The sequence below is a fragment of the Hyaena hyaena genome, unplaced genomic scaffold (genome assembly GCF_003009895.1).
Source record: "Hyaena hyaena isolate Hyena2069 unplaced genomic scaffold, ASM300989v1 scaffold_414, whole genome shotgun sequence".
In the NCBI taxonomy this organism is placed as follows: domain Eukaryota; kingdom Metazoa; phylum Chordata; class Mammalia; order Carnivora; family Hyaenidae; genus Hyaena; species Hyaena hyaena.
Window position 1 is genome coordinate 964892 of NW_024081044.1, and position 16654 is coordinate 981545.

Here is a 16654-nt window from a genome sequence, read left to right on the forward strand (position 1 = left end):
CCCCCCCCTCCCCGGCCCCCGCGCCCCGCCCCCGCACCCTCCTCCCGCCCCTCCTTCTCCGGGGTCAGCCAGGAAGATGTCCCGAGCCGCTATCCCCGGCTGGGGCCGGGCAGCCGCCTTGTGAGCCCCCGACCCGAGGCGCCGAGCCGCCGCCGCCCGATGGGCTGGGCCGTGGAGCGTCTCCGCAGTCGCAGCTCCAGCCGCCGTCTTCACAGCCCCGGCAGCATCGGCAGCGACAGCGGCGGCGGCGGCGGCGGCGTCTTCCGCATCGTTCGCCGCAGCGTAACCCGGAGCCCTTTGCTCTTTGCAGAATGGCCCGCTTCGGAGACGAGATGCCGGCCCGCTACGGGGGAGGAGGCTCCGGGGCAGCCGCCGGGGTGGTCGTGGGCGCCGGAGGCGGGCGAGGAGCCGGGGGCAGCCGGCAGGGCGGGCAGCCCGGGGCGCAAAGGATGTACAAGCAGTCAATGGCGCAGAGAGCGCGGACCATGGCCCTCTACAACCCCATCCCCGTCCGACAGAACTGCCTCACGGTCAACCGGTCTCTATTCCTCTTCAGCGAGGACAACGTGGTGAGAAAATACGCCAAAAAGATCACCGAATGGCCATATCCTTTGCCCGAGCCCGGCAGCGAACCCCGGCAGCTGCGCCTCCCCCCTCCTCCCTCCGCTTCCCCTCTTTCCAGGCTGGGAGAGAGACCCGGGGGTTGATGGGAGGTGGGGGGGTCTTCCAGGGGCTGGGAGAGGGGGCACCGGGGAGGAGTGTGGAGAATCTCTCCACCCCGAGCTGGGTTGAGCTACCGTGGAGGCTTGGGGTGGGGTGGGGGGTGGGGGGGAGAGTCGGGCGAGCCCTTTCCTCCTAAGGACCGATCCCGAATAAGGGCTGGGCCCTGGGGTCGTAGCAGGGGCCTGGGTGGGGGCTTCAGAGCCAGCGCCCGAGGGGTCAGAGTTTTTCCCAAATGAGCACGGACGCGGCCGGGGCCTGGGCTCTCTGGCCAGGGCAGGAGGACCGTGGGGGCTCCGGCCCGCTCTCCTTAGGTGCCCGTCGCTTAGGAGCGGGGGGCCCCAGCCCAGCTCACCCGCTTCTCCACCGCCTGCCTTCCCCGATGAGGGGGCCGCTCTCCGAGGGCAGGGCGTTAGGGGTTCCAGGGCCAAGAGCTAGTGAAAGAACATGTGGCCTTCACCCTGAGGGGCCGGCACTGCTCCTAACTAATATCCCCGCGCGGTGGGCCCCTGGCTCGGATCTGGGGAAGGCAGTGGTGGGTTGAGGGGGCGCCACTTCTCGCCAGTGTCTGCCAACCACACTGCTCAGGGACCCCATCATCGTTTGGGGTGCAGAAAACATCCCATTTGCCCCATCCAGGGCCCCGACCTGTTTGAAGACCCAGAAGGACTCTTTCAGTAAGAAAGCTAGGGCAAGCGGTCCTTCGAGGGTCCGGGATCAGGCGGTGGGTTGGATTCCGCCTCTCCCACCCTAGGGAGCCGCGAGGGGACACCAGGAGAATCAGCCTCCGTGTGGACGCCTCCCGCAGGTAAACGCCTTTTTTTTTTTTTTCTTAACCCAAACCAAAGACCCAGAGGAAGAAGGTGAAGACCCCCTTTTCCTCTGTCGGGATCATATCAAAATGCAGATCCCCTTGTTTCTTTAAATCTGTCCCTGCTTGAAATAAACCTTGAGGAGGGCTTAACATCTGTTAAGATGTAGGCAGGCAAGGATGGGTAATTAGTCGGGCTTTCTAGCAGTTATTTAAGCATGACCCAGATTCCAAGTGGGGGGACGCACCCCGCTCCCTGGGCTGACTGGCCACTGTGCCGTGCCCAAATGTGCTGGCTGTCGGCTAGGTTCCAACTGGCTGACTTCTGGGTACAAAGGAACGGGGCTGGATGGGCCCCTGGGGCTCAACGCCGAGCCCCCGTTTCTTTGATGTTTGGTTTCCGCTGTTCTGTGCGCTCAACAGGGCTGGGTCCTCAAGTGGTCCTGGGGTTGCTCGTTTCAGGAGCTCTGTGATCAGCGGATTCATTTTTAGGGGGACTCAAAGATCGAACACGCTTTTGGCTTCTGGGGGCTGCAGGCGTTGGAGGGCTTTGAGGTTTGGGAGCCTGTGAACAGTCTACTCTGAGGGTGGTGGAAATGAGGGGGTTCGGTTGGGGTCTTGCTGGAGGGGCACACCCCAAGGCGTGAGGTCATCTTGGTTGGGGCACGAAGCAGGAGGCTGGTGTCTTGTCTTCCAACCTCAGGAAGAGACCGATTGAGATGTTCAGGGGTCTTGTGGTCACTTTGCCGGCCTCCTCCCTGCCCCCAGCCACCTCCTGCCAGGGAGTGACAGGGGCTTGGAGGGTGACAAGTTGTCATTGTGCTCAGAAAACTCCTGGGGGGGGGTCCAGGAAGGATTCACTTTGCTGATGGGTTTTCATGTTGAAAATGGCTTTAGATTGCCTTCTAGAGCCTGGATCTGGAGTCTTCTAAGAGGAAAGGAAAGAGGTGGGAGTCCTAACGTCGTGTCCTTAGCTAACCCCGTCCAGCTTGAATCTTGCAGAGCAGGGGGCTGCCGGGGAGGGAACAGACCGCCAGCGACCCCTCAGAGGGGAGATCTGTGCGGCGAGATGCCGGTGAATCGGGAGCGTTCTGTTCGCTTTAGGGTTTCTGTGGCTTTCTTTCTTTTGGTAGCTTTTCGATGAGTTTGTGCATTTTGCTCTCTGCAGACGGTTTTTATTCTCTCTTTGGCCCGAGGCAGCAAACACGGTGTACAGCCCGGCTCTGGAAGGAAAAGCTCTCCATTCCCCAATCTGTCACCAGGCAGGGTAATCCAGGTCTGAGCTTTCTGGGTGGGGGGTAGGGGGAACAGAGAGCTGGGGGTTGGGCTGGATAAGAGAATCAGGGCCCGTGCAAAGAGACGGACTGTGGGGAAGCGCTGCCGAGTCAAGGTACCGGCGCAGAGCGTTGGCTTCTACATCCGGACGCTTCTGCCGTTTAAAAAGATGTATTTGAGTTACTCACTCTGAACTTTCAGAATAAAGTCTAATATATGGGTACGAAAGAACGCAAGTCAAGTCCAGCTTCATACGTGTTCCCAAAGTGGACACAGCCACACGGCCAGTGCTCAGGACGAGCAAAAGGATGTGACCGGCTCCCCAGAGACACCCCCCTCCCCCTCCTCTCGCCACCGGGTTAACCGCTACCCTGACTTCTGACCCCGCAGATGCATTTTCCTCCACTTGAACTTCCTATACACGGAGTCACAGGCTGTGTCCTTTTGTGTCTGCCTTCTTTTGCTCGATAGTGTGTGGCGAGATTCATGCCCATCGCTGCAAGTGTTGGAGATTGTTTCCTTCTCGTTGCCGCGCGGCGAGTTTTGGCTGTGCGACTGTCTCCCGCTATGTGCTCAAGCCCGTCTACTTTTGGGGGCCACTGGGACAGTTTCCAGATGGCGTGGTTAGGAACATCCTCGTACCTGTCTTCTGTTGAACTTTTCCTTTGGTTTTTAAACTTCGGGCCTCTCCCTAGGAGGGGAACTGGCCCCTGCCTTTTGGTGCGTGTGAGGCACGATGTGTACTTGAAAGTGGCACTCACTAGCTGAGTATGGAAAGCACCTTGTTGCCTGTCTTGTGGGGGAGGAGTGAGCGAATGTTGCGTGCACTTGGCTGTAGGCTCCCGGGGCCCAAGAGTGTTACTTGCAGATACACATTCCAGCATGGGACGCCGGCGGAGGGCACAGCCTCGCGTCTCCAGGCTCTTGGGCGCTTTGCTACCGCGATGCCTTACCCCTCTGCGCCCTCCTTGCACGGCGGCTCGAGCTTGAAGCCAGCAATGAGCATCAAGCGTTCTCATTCATTTTAGCCCTCTCTTCTTAAGCAAGAAAACCCAAATGGAAGCTCTGACCTGAACGATTTACGTTGCTGTCTTGTTCTCTTGGGGGGTGCTGGGCAGCAGGCCGTGTTGACCACACACCTTGGGGTCTGTGTTTTCGCCGATCGGAAGCCTGATTTCAGTACGGCTGCGTGGGGCCCTGGTGCTGGCTTCTAAGAGCTCAGATCTGTCAGCTCAGTAAGGTGCATCTGTCAACCTTGCTAGAGACCCCACTCAATGCCACTAGGTCCTTCTGATATGCTACCGAACGCCAGTGTGAATGTCAGCGTCCCCCGGTTCTGCCCATGCCAGCAGATCTCCTGCTGAGTGCAAGCGTGGTGGAGGGATTCGGGCCATTGCGAGAGCCATGGACCTGGGTCTCCGTGCTGTCACTCTCGGTCTCCCCGGTTTTTTTATTTTTTATTTATTTTTTTAAATTTTTTTTAATGTTTTATTTGTTTCTAGGAGAGAGAGAGAGACAACGTGAGCAGGGGAGGGTCAGAGAGAGAGGGAGTCACAGACTGAAACAGGCTCCAGGCTCTGAGCTGGCAGTCAGCACAGAGCCCGATGCGGGGCTCGAACCCACGAACTGTGAGATCATGACCTGAGCCGAAGTCTCCCTGGTTTTTTAAAAGAGGAACATTCTCTGTGGGAAACAGAGGGAGTCCTGGGAGAAGTTGGAGCGTGTTGTCAGGCTTCGCTGGTCCTGAGAAGTAGAATGTGCTAGAAGAGAGCACTGTAAAAGGCTGGACGGTATGATCTTGCCGATCCTCCTTCTAGATCAGCATGGCAGGTATTTCCAGGGGAGCAAAATTCCGGGAAGTGAAAACTAGTGTGGTTTTTGCAGTGGGATTATTTTCCTCTTCAAAGGTGCAATTTCTCCTCTGCAATCCCCGAATCCAAAAGGCTCTGAAAACCAAAAGATCAGATCAGTTAGGGGTGAAAACCTACCTTGAATTGACCCGAGTTTATAGGCTTCGTGTAGAGCTTTAATTTATCCCCTTCGGGGTGCATTTTGGTGTGTTTTGAGGCAGAAACATTAGAGATGCTGGGTTCTCGGGCGCAGTTCCCGCTCTGTGGCGCTTTCCAAGCATTCATATGTGTGTGTGAGGATCGTCTTGTTAAATCGGTGATTCCGGTGATTCCGGTCCAGCAGGTTTGGGGTGGGGCCTGGGGTTTCCTTTCCTGGGGCCGCTGGCCATGGATTACCCTGGGAGTAGCCGGGTCACATCGCAGATGCATCCTGCTACCTTCGTCGTCTTTTTCTCCGACATCGGGTTTAGTGAGGTATAAACCACTGAAAGGGACATTCACCTTCTTGCACACGGTACTGCGAGCTTTGGCACACGCACACGGTCGTGTGGCCACCGCCAAAATCAGGATATGGGACAGTTTCGGGGCACCTGGCTGGCCCAGTCGGTGGAGCGTGTAGCTCCGGATCTCGGGGTTGTGAGTTTGAGCCCCACGCTGGGTGGAGAGGTGACTTGAAAATCAAATCTTAAAGGAAAGGGAAAGATAGGGGGCCGTTTCAGCATCACAGGATGTACCCGAATGCCTATCTGGGTCAGCACTGACCAAGACCCTTACACGCACTCATCTGTTTTCCATTTTCACACTTCTGCCTTCTCCAGGAGGCCGTATAAATAGCAATCATACCACACGTAGCCTTTGGAGCCTGGCTTCTTCTGTGCAGCCTCTGAGATCGATTCGTGTCGTTGTGCGTATGAGCAGCACATTTCTTTTTAGTGCTGAGTAGTATTCCGCGGCTGGGCCAGAGCCTGTCCATCCATTTTCCAGTTGAAGGACATTTGGGATGCGTCCAGGTGGGGCGATTATGACCAGAGCCGCTCTAAACGCTGGCAGTCTGGTTTCAGTGGGGACGCTGGGAATGTACTTTCCGTTTCTCTCGGGCAAATAAACATCCGGGAGTCAGATTGCTGGGGGGGGGGGGTGCGGCGCTGAGGATACATTTAACTTGATAGGAGCCTGCCAGGCTGTTTTTCAGAGCGGCTGTGCCGTTGTGCGTTCCCGTTCTCCTGATTCCCTTCGAAGAGAGCGCACGCGGCCTCTAGGGTTTCGATAAAGGTGTGCAGACGGGGCTGGAAACGGTAGCGTTAAGGACCAGTCGGAGAAATGGGAAGGAGTGAGGAGGGGCGGTGGGTGGGGGGGTGTCTGCTGTGGGGAAACGGGGTCTCACGCGTGATGCGTCTGCTCCGCCGTTCGCAGTACAAGGTCAAGTTCCCGGGACGTGAGGCTTGTGCCTGTGGCCCTGTTCCCCACTCAAGGCCACTGCACCTGCCACGAAGTACGTACGCCGTAAACATTTGTCCCGCGGGTGAAAAACCGCCTCTCATCACCCATATGCAGTCAGAGATCCGCTCTGCTCTTAATGCCACCGTTTAAGGTTTTCCGTGGGTTTTCGGTGCGGGGGTTGGGCAGGCAGGCAGGGTATGTGTGCATCAGACCAAAGGAGGTCTCTGAAGTTCGAGAGCTTGAGCAGTTGGGGAGCAGTGGACCCTTGAGAGTGAAGTCTTCCTTGAGGGGCTCGGGGGGGACGTCTCCTGGGTGCTTGGGGCTGATCTAGCACCCCCTCCCCGCTGAACCCCCGTCACGAGCACACACACGTATTCCTTCAACCAAGGAAGGCACCACTGGGAGGGAAGGAGGATTCGATCCAAAGATGGCCGGGGCTCAAGCGCCCCGCGGTTCATACATTTTGGAGACTCTGCTAACTCAGCTCCTGAGGAAGGATCCGTGCGGAGCCAGGAGAGATGACGGGCGAGGGGAACCGATCTGTGCTCTGGGCCAGCCAGGCCCCTGGTTCGAGCCGCTACACCGGCCAGGCTGGTTTGGGCGTCGGGCCCTCAGCGTCCTCACGAGCATGCGGAGGTTGTGGCTTCTGGTAGCATCTCCCTTGGAGGACCCTTGGGACCGTCAGGTGGGCTCATACGTAGGAAATCCTCAGCGCACTTTCTGGCACGAAAAAACCCAAAACACACGAGCCATAATGTTGGACACCGCTTCCCCACCCCCCACCCCGCAGTGTTCTCTTCTGGAAACTGGCTAGAAGTGAGGCTCTCTGGGTAGGCGCGGGGCCCCCTCTGTGACCCGCCAATTTGGATTTATGAGTCCGCGTGTGACACTTTCAAGCACCCCTCAGATGTTCCGTGTTCTCTGTTCTCTCTGGAAGCTCTAAGGAGGAACAAAAGCCATGCCCACCTGACCCATTTTTCTATTCCCTTTGGTCTAGGATAAAATTAATTGTCTTCCTCTCCCTTGATCCCCTCCCCCCCTTTGCGGGTGATGAGGTGCGGGAGTTTTATTTTTTATTTTTTTATTTTTCTAAAATGTTTTATTTATTTCTAGGAGAGAGAGAGAGCGCGAGCAGGGGAGGGTCAGAGAGAGAGGGAGACACAGACTCCGAAGCAACCTCCAGGCTCTGAGCTGGCAGTCAGCACAGAGCCCGACGCGGGGCTCGAACCCACGAACCACGAGATCATGACCTAAGCGAAAGTCGGACGCTCAACCGACTAAGCCACCCAGGCGCCCCAAGGTGCGGGAGTTTTAAAGTGTGTAATTAGCCTCTCCCTTCCACCCCGTCTCCTCCTCCTGAGCCAAGAGTTTAGCCCAGGCCGGAGACCACACGCCTTCAGACAGCGTCTGTGGCCCTCCGGGGCCACCCGTGTGGGGTGAGAATGCGTCCTGTCTCATTTCTCCCCTCTCCCTCACTTCCTAGGAGAATAGAGAAGGCAAGGAACATTCCAGGAGAGGGAAGCTGGGGGTGGGCTTCACAACTCGGGTTTCAGAAACCACCGGGCACTAGTCCTTGTCAGGAGAGATGACCGTGTCCCAGTTTGCCCTTGTTCTGGGCAAACCAGGGCACGGGTCGCCCTCCTGGGGAGTTAACACCCAAGAAGGGAGAGAGGAGGGAGCCGTGAGACGGTGCCAGGGAGGGAGGCAAGGAGAATTTAGGTGGTTTTTTCCCTCCTCTGAGAAGCTGAGACTTTTTATTGGAATGAATTGGGCTTTGGGAAGCCGCCTCTTTAAGGCCGCTAATGCGAGAGGGATCTCGGCTCTGAAGTGAAATTCCCGACTTAAGTCCGGATCAAGTTTTGTCATCTCTCGTGGGTCAGAGATGGGTTTTATTTCCTGTTCAGACTGGGAGCGCCCTTGGCCCTGCCTTCAAGGTGCTCAGGGCTCCGGTCAGACCCAGGACGTGGAATTAGCATTCTCTCCCCCGGATAACACTCTCTTCCTCGCCCACCTGCCAGCAAGTAATATTCACGCTGTTAAGTTCCGTTCTCGTTTTAGGTCTGTGTGTAAAAGGTATATATAATTTTAAACCAATTTTTAAGGTATTTTTGTACGAGTAGCTTTTGCAGGAGGGCGAAGCCTGATTTCAAGAATAAATGGGCAGATTTGTCATAGAGGAAGCCTCGTGCAGTCTAAAGGGCAGGGAGGGTCACATGGTTTCTGACCTTCTGGAACCTGCCATATTCTTTATCTCACTGACCTTTATTGTTTGCTCTATTAAGGATAATGGGCATGTGGGGGGGGCGCCTGGGTGGCTTAGTCGGTTAAGCGTCTGACTTTCGCTTAGGACATGATCTCGCGGTTCGTGGGTTCGAGCCCCGCGTCGGGCTCTGTGCTGACTGCCAGCTCAGAGCCTGGAGCCTGTTTCAGTCTGTGACTCCCTCTCTCTCTGACCCTCCCCTGCTCACGCTGTCTCTCTCTCTCTCCTAGAAATAAAATAAAAACATTTAAAAAAAAAATAGAAAGAAAAAAAAGAACTAAAACGATTGGGGCGCCTGGATGGCTCAGTCAGTAAAGCATCCCACTCTTGATTTCAGCTCCAGTCATGATCTCACGGTTAGTGAGTTCGAGCCCCGCGTCGGGCTCTGTGCTGACAGCTCCGAGCCTGCTTGGGGTTCTCTCTCTCCCTCTCTCTGCTCCTCCCCTGCTCATGCTCACACATGTGCTTTCTCTGTCTCTCAAAATAAATAAACTTTAAAAAAAGGAACAAAAATGGCGGTCCTCAAAGTGGGGGCCTCCGGCCCTCCGGGGTCAGCATCACCTGCTTTAGGGCGGGAGGTTTCTCACGCTTGAGCACCTCCTGGGGGCAAGTTAAACACAGGTGGCTGGATCTCACCCCCAGAGTTTCTGATTCAGGAGGTTTGGGTTGGAGCCTGGGAACATGCTAGAAATGCAAACGGTGCTGATGTTGCTGGTCTGGGGGCACACTCCGAGAAGCCCTGAACTAAATATGGTCAGTAACTTACCCGTGGTCCCTGACCTTCCTTTTCTTCCCCCTCCTCCCCCTCTCCACTTACCCAAAGGCAATCACGGTCTCTTAGATTGCATGTGTTTTCCTTCTTACCCTCCCTCCTTTCTCTCTCTCTTTCTCTCTCTCTCTCTCGCTCGCTCGCTCTCTCTGTCTCTTTTTCTAACCAGTTTGATCACATATTTACATGCACCTTAATGTAAATTTAATTTTCCCGGTTTTTGAACTTTTTAGCCTTCTGGAACTTGTTCTTGGCTTTTTTTCACTCAACTGTATGTTTCTAAGATTCACCGGCTACGCAGTGTAACTGTAGGTTATTTTTTTTCCCTGTTTATTTTTTTAAGTTTATCTCTTTATTCTGAGAGACAGAGTGTGCAAGCAGGGGAGAGGCAGAGAGAGAGGAGGAGCCCCCAGCACAGGGCTCTAACTCACAAACCGTGAGATCATCACCTAAGCTGAAGTCAAGAGTTGGACACTTAACTGACTGAGTCGCCCAGGCGCCCCTGTTTTTCGCTGTTTAGTATTGCATTCTCTGGTGATACAACAGTTTATCATTTTCCTGGGTGATGGGCATTTGGGATGTTTCTAGTTTGTGTGTGTGCATGCATGTGTGTGTGTGTGCGCATGCCTGTGTGTTTGCCGTTGTGAATGGTGCTGCTGTGGTGAGTAAATAATTTTTGAATGAATGAGTACTCAAGGTGTTAATTTTTGTCTGTGTCCTCAGGGAGCTTGGCTTCAGCTAGGATCTGCTGAGATTCATCAGCGTGTATGGAACACCAGACACTTGACAGGCACTGGCCAAGCTCTCCCTCAGTCTCCTCCTCGTTCTCAGGGTGGGGTCAGGCAAACAGCCCCCATTCTTACTTGGAGAATTTTGGTCTTGAGCTGGTTGGAATAGTCAACGGGAATAGTCAAAGTCCAAGTTTATGGACTTGAATTATCTTTGGAAGAGTTATAATGCAAAATTGTTAACAGTCTGCCCTGTTGCTAATCATAGTGCAGTCTTTTAAGTTATGGATCATGGGTGGACATTTGTGCTTTATAGAAGAGGGATGTAGTTAGTGCTGGATGAATGAGTGGATGAATGGATGGATGGATGGATCTGTGGATGGTTGGACAGATGGAAGAACGGACAGATGGATGGATCTGTGGGTGGTTGGACAGATGGAAGAACGGACAGATGGATGGATCTGTGGATAGTTGGACAGATGGATGGATGGATGGATGGATGGATAGATGGAAGGAAGGATGGATCTGTGGATGGTTGGACAGGTGGACTGATGGGTGGATGGATCTGTGGATGGTTGAATGGATGGATGGATGGATGGATGGATGGATGGATGGATGGATGGATCTGTGGATGGTTGGACAGATGGACTGATGGATGGTTGGATCTGTGGATGGTTGAACGGATGGATGGATCTGTGGATAGTTGGACAGATGGATGGATGGATGGATGGATCTGTGGATGGATGGATGGATGGATGGATGGATGGATGGATGGATGGATGGATGGATGGATGGATGGATGGATGGATGGATGGATGGATCTGTGGATGGTTGGACAGATGGACTGATGGATGGTTGGATCTGTGGATGGTTGGACGGATGGATGGATGGATGGATGGAAGGATGGATCTGTGGATGGTTGGACAGATGGACTGATGGATGGATGGATAGATGGATGGATGGATGGATGGATCTGTGGATGGTTGGACAGATGGACGGATGGATGGATGGATAGATGGATGGATGGATGGATTTGTGGATGGTTGGACAGACGGATGGATGGGTGGATGGATAGATGGGATGAAGGAAGGAGGGTAGGAAGGGGAAGAGGATGGAAGGAAGGAAAGGAAGGAGGGAGGGGGGAAGAAAGAGGGACATGGATGATGTTGAATGGCTGGACAATTGGATGGTCGGTGGATGGACAGGTAGATTGGTGGATGACAGGTGACTGTATGGGCAGATGACTAGATGGGCAGATGATTGCCCTGGATTGAAGGGTAAGAAGATGGATGGGTGGACGGATGGGTGGGTGCGTTGGTGGATGTTGCAGATAAGGGTGTATATGGCAGGGTGGTTATCCGTGTTGGGCATCTCTGATACTTGGTGTTCTTCTTAGGTTGTCAGTGACCTCCGTTTACCACCTTCGTTGCACCTCTCTCAGCATAAGTGAATCTTGCGTGCTTTTTGTGAAAATCAGTGAGATCGCATGCTTAATCTTACCTCTCCAATTGGAAGGCTCCTTGAGGGTAGGGGACAGGGGGATTTACCTTCCTCACACCACCCCCCAACATGTCCTGTGCGGAATCATGCATAAATGTTTGTCGATCGAGTAATGATGAGGGAGTGAATAAGCAGTGCTCTTGACAAAGATTATTAAAATTCTGGAAATACCTGGTTTTGTTGATTTCAGCATTGGGACTGAACATGGAATTCCTCGACTTTTGCTCCATCAGTGATAGTGGTGGGCTAGCGGAATGTCTCACTCCTGAGCAGATTAGATAAATGCCCCCCACTTCTTACTCAGTGACCAGAGATAACAGATACCCCAGTCTCCTACAAGGCCCCACACAATCTAGTGCCTCCTGTCTTCGATCTCCTCTCTTCCACTCTGCCTCAGCTCCGTGGGCCATTTTTGCCCACACCCAGCTCATTTGCATCTGAAGGCGTTTGTGCTGGCTCTTCCCTCCACCTGTCTCTCTATGGCTGACTCCACTTTATTTAGGTCTCTGCAAGACTTGCCATCCTCCAAGAGGCCTGTCCTCTTCACTTATTGAACACTTGAAGTACAAAGAAAACTATAAAATATACGTCTACTCTCCTATATCCGGAGGGAATCTCTGGAGACATTTCACTGTATTTCATTCCACACCTTTTGATGGAACAGAAGCTTTTGTGAACGCATTTCCATGCCACTAGATATCCTTGGAAAGCATCAGAGCTACCATGTACCGTTGCACAGGCTGTACATTGCACAAGAGTGTCATATCTCCTATCATAGGCTTCGTGGAAGCTGTACATTTATTATTCCAGTTTCCCAGCTGATGAAAGCTTAGTATCTTGTTCTGGAAAAATGAAGCTATTATGACAACTTTTTGACAGATGGACCTAACAACTTGAAAAAAGGGTGTCTTATTTAAATTCACACAGTGCTGCTGTATAGATTGGCAGCAACCCCAGAAACGACTGCTGTTAATATCTGACACTATCCCGCGTGATGGGCGCGTCCCGCTTCGCGTCACCGTCTTCGGTTGTTTGTTTGTTGTGCTGATAAACGACAGCGCGGTGGACATCTTTGTGCGTCTTTGTCCACGGTTCTGGTTATTTTCAGAGTAAAATTCCGGTGTAGATGAGGTCCCCGAGTCTGGAAACTGTTGCCTGGACTTTATTTGATCTCTAGGAGAGATTCTGAGACCGGCGACTCAGAGTTCAGGAAGTCGATGAAGGAACAGGGAGGGAACGGCCATTTGGTTTGGGCTGCGTGTAAGGCAGTGCTTTGGAACTGGGGACTTGGGGCAATGTCCAGAGACATTGCTGGCTGTCGTGACCGTGGAGGGCAAGGTGCTACTGGCATATAGTGGGCACAGAGTGTCCTAAAATGCTCAGGACACCCCCCTCCGCCCCCCCCCACCCCCACCAAGTAAAGAATGATCGAGCCCAAGGTGTCAGTAGTGCTGACATTGAGAGATCCCAATGTAAAAAGATGTCACGGATTTCCTGGAGGGGAGTGGGTGGATTTAGGGTTTTTGGGTGACTTACATTGAATTTACAGTTTCTCTTCCGAGCTGGGTGTCTAAGCCAGCTTTCTGTGAACTTTAGATCCCACACGATCAGCAACAGGCTTGCTACCAACAGATTCGTTGATGTAAATATAGACGAGTGTATAGAAGGAAATCTCAACCGGAGTTGGAAAATGTTGGAATGAAAGCTGCCGCGGCCTTTCTTTCTCCTTCCTTCTCCTTCTGTTGCCCAGTTTTCAGATCGTGCCTCACTTCTCCGGGCTCCCGGTGCGGTGGGCGCTGCTGGTATAGACTGTGGTTCTCTGCTGCTCCCCGCACCCGGGGCTGGCCTTGCAGACATACAGGAGACAGACCCTGGGGCAGATTAGCTCAGAGATGGGAGTGGGGAGAGGACTGCATTCATTCATTCATTCATTCATGGTAATTCATTCTTTTATAAATGTTTGTTGAGCACCTAGTACGTGCCAGGCAGATGGGGGCAGAGGAGGGCAGGAAGGTGACAAGGCTTCGTGGACCACAGTGGGGACCACACTCCGAAGGAAATGGCATCGTCTTTCCCATCCCCCCCCCCGGCACGCTTGTACTTTCTTGTTTTTTGTAACAAAAACGGGGGTCGTTTTGTGTATAAATCTTGAGACCCAGCCCGTGATGATTTCTTTGCACACGTCTGCGGCTACTTCCCGAGGACAGAGTCCCGGAAATGGCATCGCGGAGTCATCTGTCAGGCTTTGGGACCAGATCGCAAGGAACAGTAACTCTGTGTCCTTTCAGACTCTGAGGTCCCCTTCCCTTGGTTCTGTGGCCCCGCAGGGCCGCCCTTGATTTTGCATCTTTTTTTTTTTTTAATGTTTTATTTATTTTTAGGAGAGAGAGAGAGAGAGACAGCGTGAGCAGGGGAGGGTCAGAGAGAGAGGGAGTCACAGACTGAAACAGGCTCCAGGCTCTGAGCTGGCAGTCAGCACAGAGCCCGACGCGGGGCTCGAACCCACGAACCGTGAGATCATGACCCAAGCGAAAGTCGGACGCTTAACCGACTAAGCCACCCAGGCGCCCCTGATTTTGCATCTTTTCCAGACACAGAGGTGAGAGGCGGACCCCCCCCTTGTGGTACAGAGCGTACCCCCAGGAACTGAAGAAGGGGACCGCTCCCCAGGGGTGTGGGGGCCGTCTGCATGTCCTTCACCATGTCCCGCGTCGCATTCCTCGCTCCGTTTCCCCCAGAGATCTCCGGCACAGACGTCTTTGGGGGGGGAGTGCGCCAGGTTCCCTGGACCGTGAGGGGTTCCGCGGCTCCATATTGGGTCCGAGGCAGTCCAGTGTAGTGGTGACGAGGGAGGGCTGTAAACCGGCCTCCGTGGGTTCGAATCTCAGCAGTTCTACTCGCATCATCCTGGGTGAGCTGCTTAACCTCCTGGGCCTCAGTGCCCTCATCTGTGAAATGAGTGTAACTTTAGTGCCCACCCCGTGGGGCTGCTGTGAGGCTCGGGCGGCACTGGAACAGCGCCCGGCATGTGGCCGGTGCTGAATCAGGTTGGCTGCGCTGTCGTTCAGGGCCTGGCAGGAACTTCCTCCCTCTTTGGTGCAAGAGCGTGTGTTTTAGCAGACGTCTGTCGGTGCCGACGTATTTCAGGGCGCGACAGCCACCGTGGGATTTAGAGCAAGCTCTCCGAGCCTTCGTGCCAGCCGCGCTCGTTTTCCACATTCATGACAGGCGGGCCCTTCCCCCACTCCAGCCGTGCTTGCTGGTGTCAGGGTTTTCACTGGAGCCCCAGTAAAGACGTGCGATATTCCGGGAGGACACGGGAATGGTCTGCCTTTTGGACACTGGTTAGTAGCCCCGCTTTCTGGGGAGCTTCTGAAACTCAGAGTCAGGGGGGTCAGGGCACAGAGCATGAGAGGGGAAGGGGCAGAGAGAGAGGGAGACACAGAATCTGAAACAGGCTCCAGGCTCTGAGCTGTCAGCACAGAGCCTGACGTGGGGCTCGAACCCACAAACCGTGAGATCATGACCTGAGCCGAAGTCGAAGTCGGATGCTCAACCAACTGAGCCACCCAGGTGCCCCGCGGTGTTTCTCCTTCTTAAAGACACAGACAAGGGGACCATGCTCTGGGTTGTTTTTGTCTCTAGGTTATTTACTGAGGTTCTAGGGCACCGTGTTTTGTTTTTTAACCTGTTTGATGTCTTGTTCCTCTCTCCTTGGAGACTGTATAGCCCCGTGCTGCCCAGTGTGGTAGCCACCAGCCAGGTGGGGCTCTTTCAACTTAAAAATGGATTTAAATGGGGGCGCCTGGGTGGCTTAGTCTGTTAAGCGTCCGACTTTCGCTTAGGTCATGATCTCGCGGTTCGTGGGCTCGAGCCCCGCATCGGGCTCTGTGCTGACTGCCAGCTTGGAGCCTGGAGCCTGTGTCAGTCTGTGACTCCCTCTCTCTCTGACCCTCCCCTGCTCATGCTGTCTCTCTCTCTCTCTCCTAGAAATAAATAAAAAAAAAATTAAAAAAAAATGGATTTAAATGAAATTAAATACAATGAAAGAGTCAGGCCCTTAGTTGTGTCAGCCACACTTCAGGTGCTACATTACCAAGATGTGACAAGTGGCCAACGTCCTGGATGGCGTTAAGATCGAGAACCTTCCATCACCGCGGGAGGCTCTAGAGGACGCACTGTTTAGAATCCGCAGCTCCAGCCTCTCCTGGGAGCTTGTTAGAAATACAGAATCTCCGGCTCCGGGGATGGGAGTGGGGCTCAGTCGGTTAAGTGGCTGACCCTTGATCTTGGCTTTGGTCATGGTCTCGCTGTCTTCTGTGAGACGGAGCCCTGGAGTCGGGCTCTCCACTGGCATCTTGGAGTCTGCTTTGGATTCTCTCTCTCTCTTTCTAAGTAAATAAACAAACTTTAAAAAAACACAGAATCTCACCTTCCCACCCCATATCTGTTCAGTCTCAATCTGCATCTCAACAAGATCCCCACCCAGGTTGCTTACACTTGGAATCACCTGAAAGGTTTAGAAATGCTGATGCCCTGAGGCCCTCCTTCCCCCAGATGCTGGGGAGTTTGGTCCGGGGCTGCCCCTGGACATGGGTTTTGTTTTTTTTTAATTCCCAGGTGATTCTAAAGTTCAGCTAGGATTGTCACAGAGGCCATCAGGCAGTTGAGGACTCTCAAAAAGCCGGCTGTGTGATTCAGGGCCAGTCGCTTACCCTCTCTGAGCCTCTGAGCCACAAGTCCCTGCTCTGTAAAACTGGGGACCTGCTGGCACCTCCCCCCCAGGGCTGTGACAGGTAAGGGATGCCACAATTCTGAGTGCTGAGCAGGGGCCCTGGGGCTCGGACGGTGAGCACTCCCAGGTCAGCGGCCTTAGAGCTAACCATTGGAGTGGAGGAAAACTAAGCTCTTTCTGTAAAATGGTTTTTAAAAGTTGGGTTAAAATTCACCTAACAGAAAACGAATAGGTTCCGAAGTGCACAGTCGGGCGGTGTTTAGCACGTTTGCGGCATTGCGTGACCACCTCTGTCTCGGGCCAAGACGTCTTCATCCCCCAAAAGGAAACCCCGTCCCCATCAGGTCACTCCTCTGCCCCTGGCTAGGCTGGTTCTGTGTCTTGGATTTACCCATTCTGCATTCGGAGTTTTGCGGCCCCCTCCCCCTGACACCCAAGGCGGGTGGCTGTGAGCATGTCCACCCCGTCTTTCTGGCCCTGGCGTGGTGGCCGCCCCCACTTGTGGCCCCCTCCGCGGCGCCCCCCCCCCCCCCCCCCCCCCCCCCCCCCCCCCCCCCCCCCCCCCC

General features: G+C 54.1%; 1 protein-coding gene across 3 annotated transcripts in view; it reads left to right on the forward strand.

Annotated features, from left to right (window-relative positions):
• The first annotated feature begins 311 nt into the window (after window positions 1-311).
• CACNA1A (calcium voltage-gated channel subunit alpha1 A) overlaps window positions 312-16654 on the forward strand; it is a 219146-nt gene continuing 202803 nt past the window's right edge. For all 3 annotated transcript variants that reach the window (XM_039252248.1, XM_039252246.1, XM_039252247.1), the window contains exon 1: window positions 312-604. In XM_039252248.1, the coding sequence (XP_039108179.1) occupies window positions 312-604 (293 nt within the window). The remainder of the gene's footprint in view (window positions 605-16654) is intronic.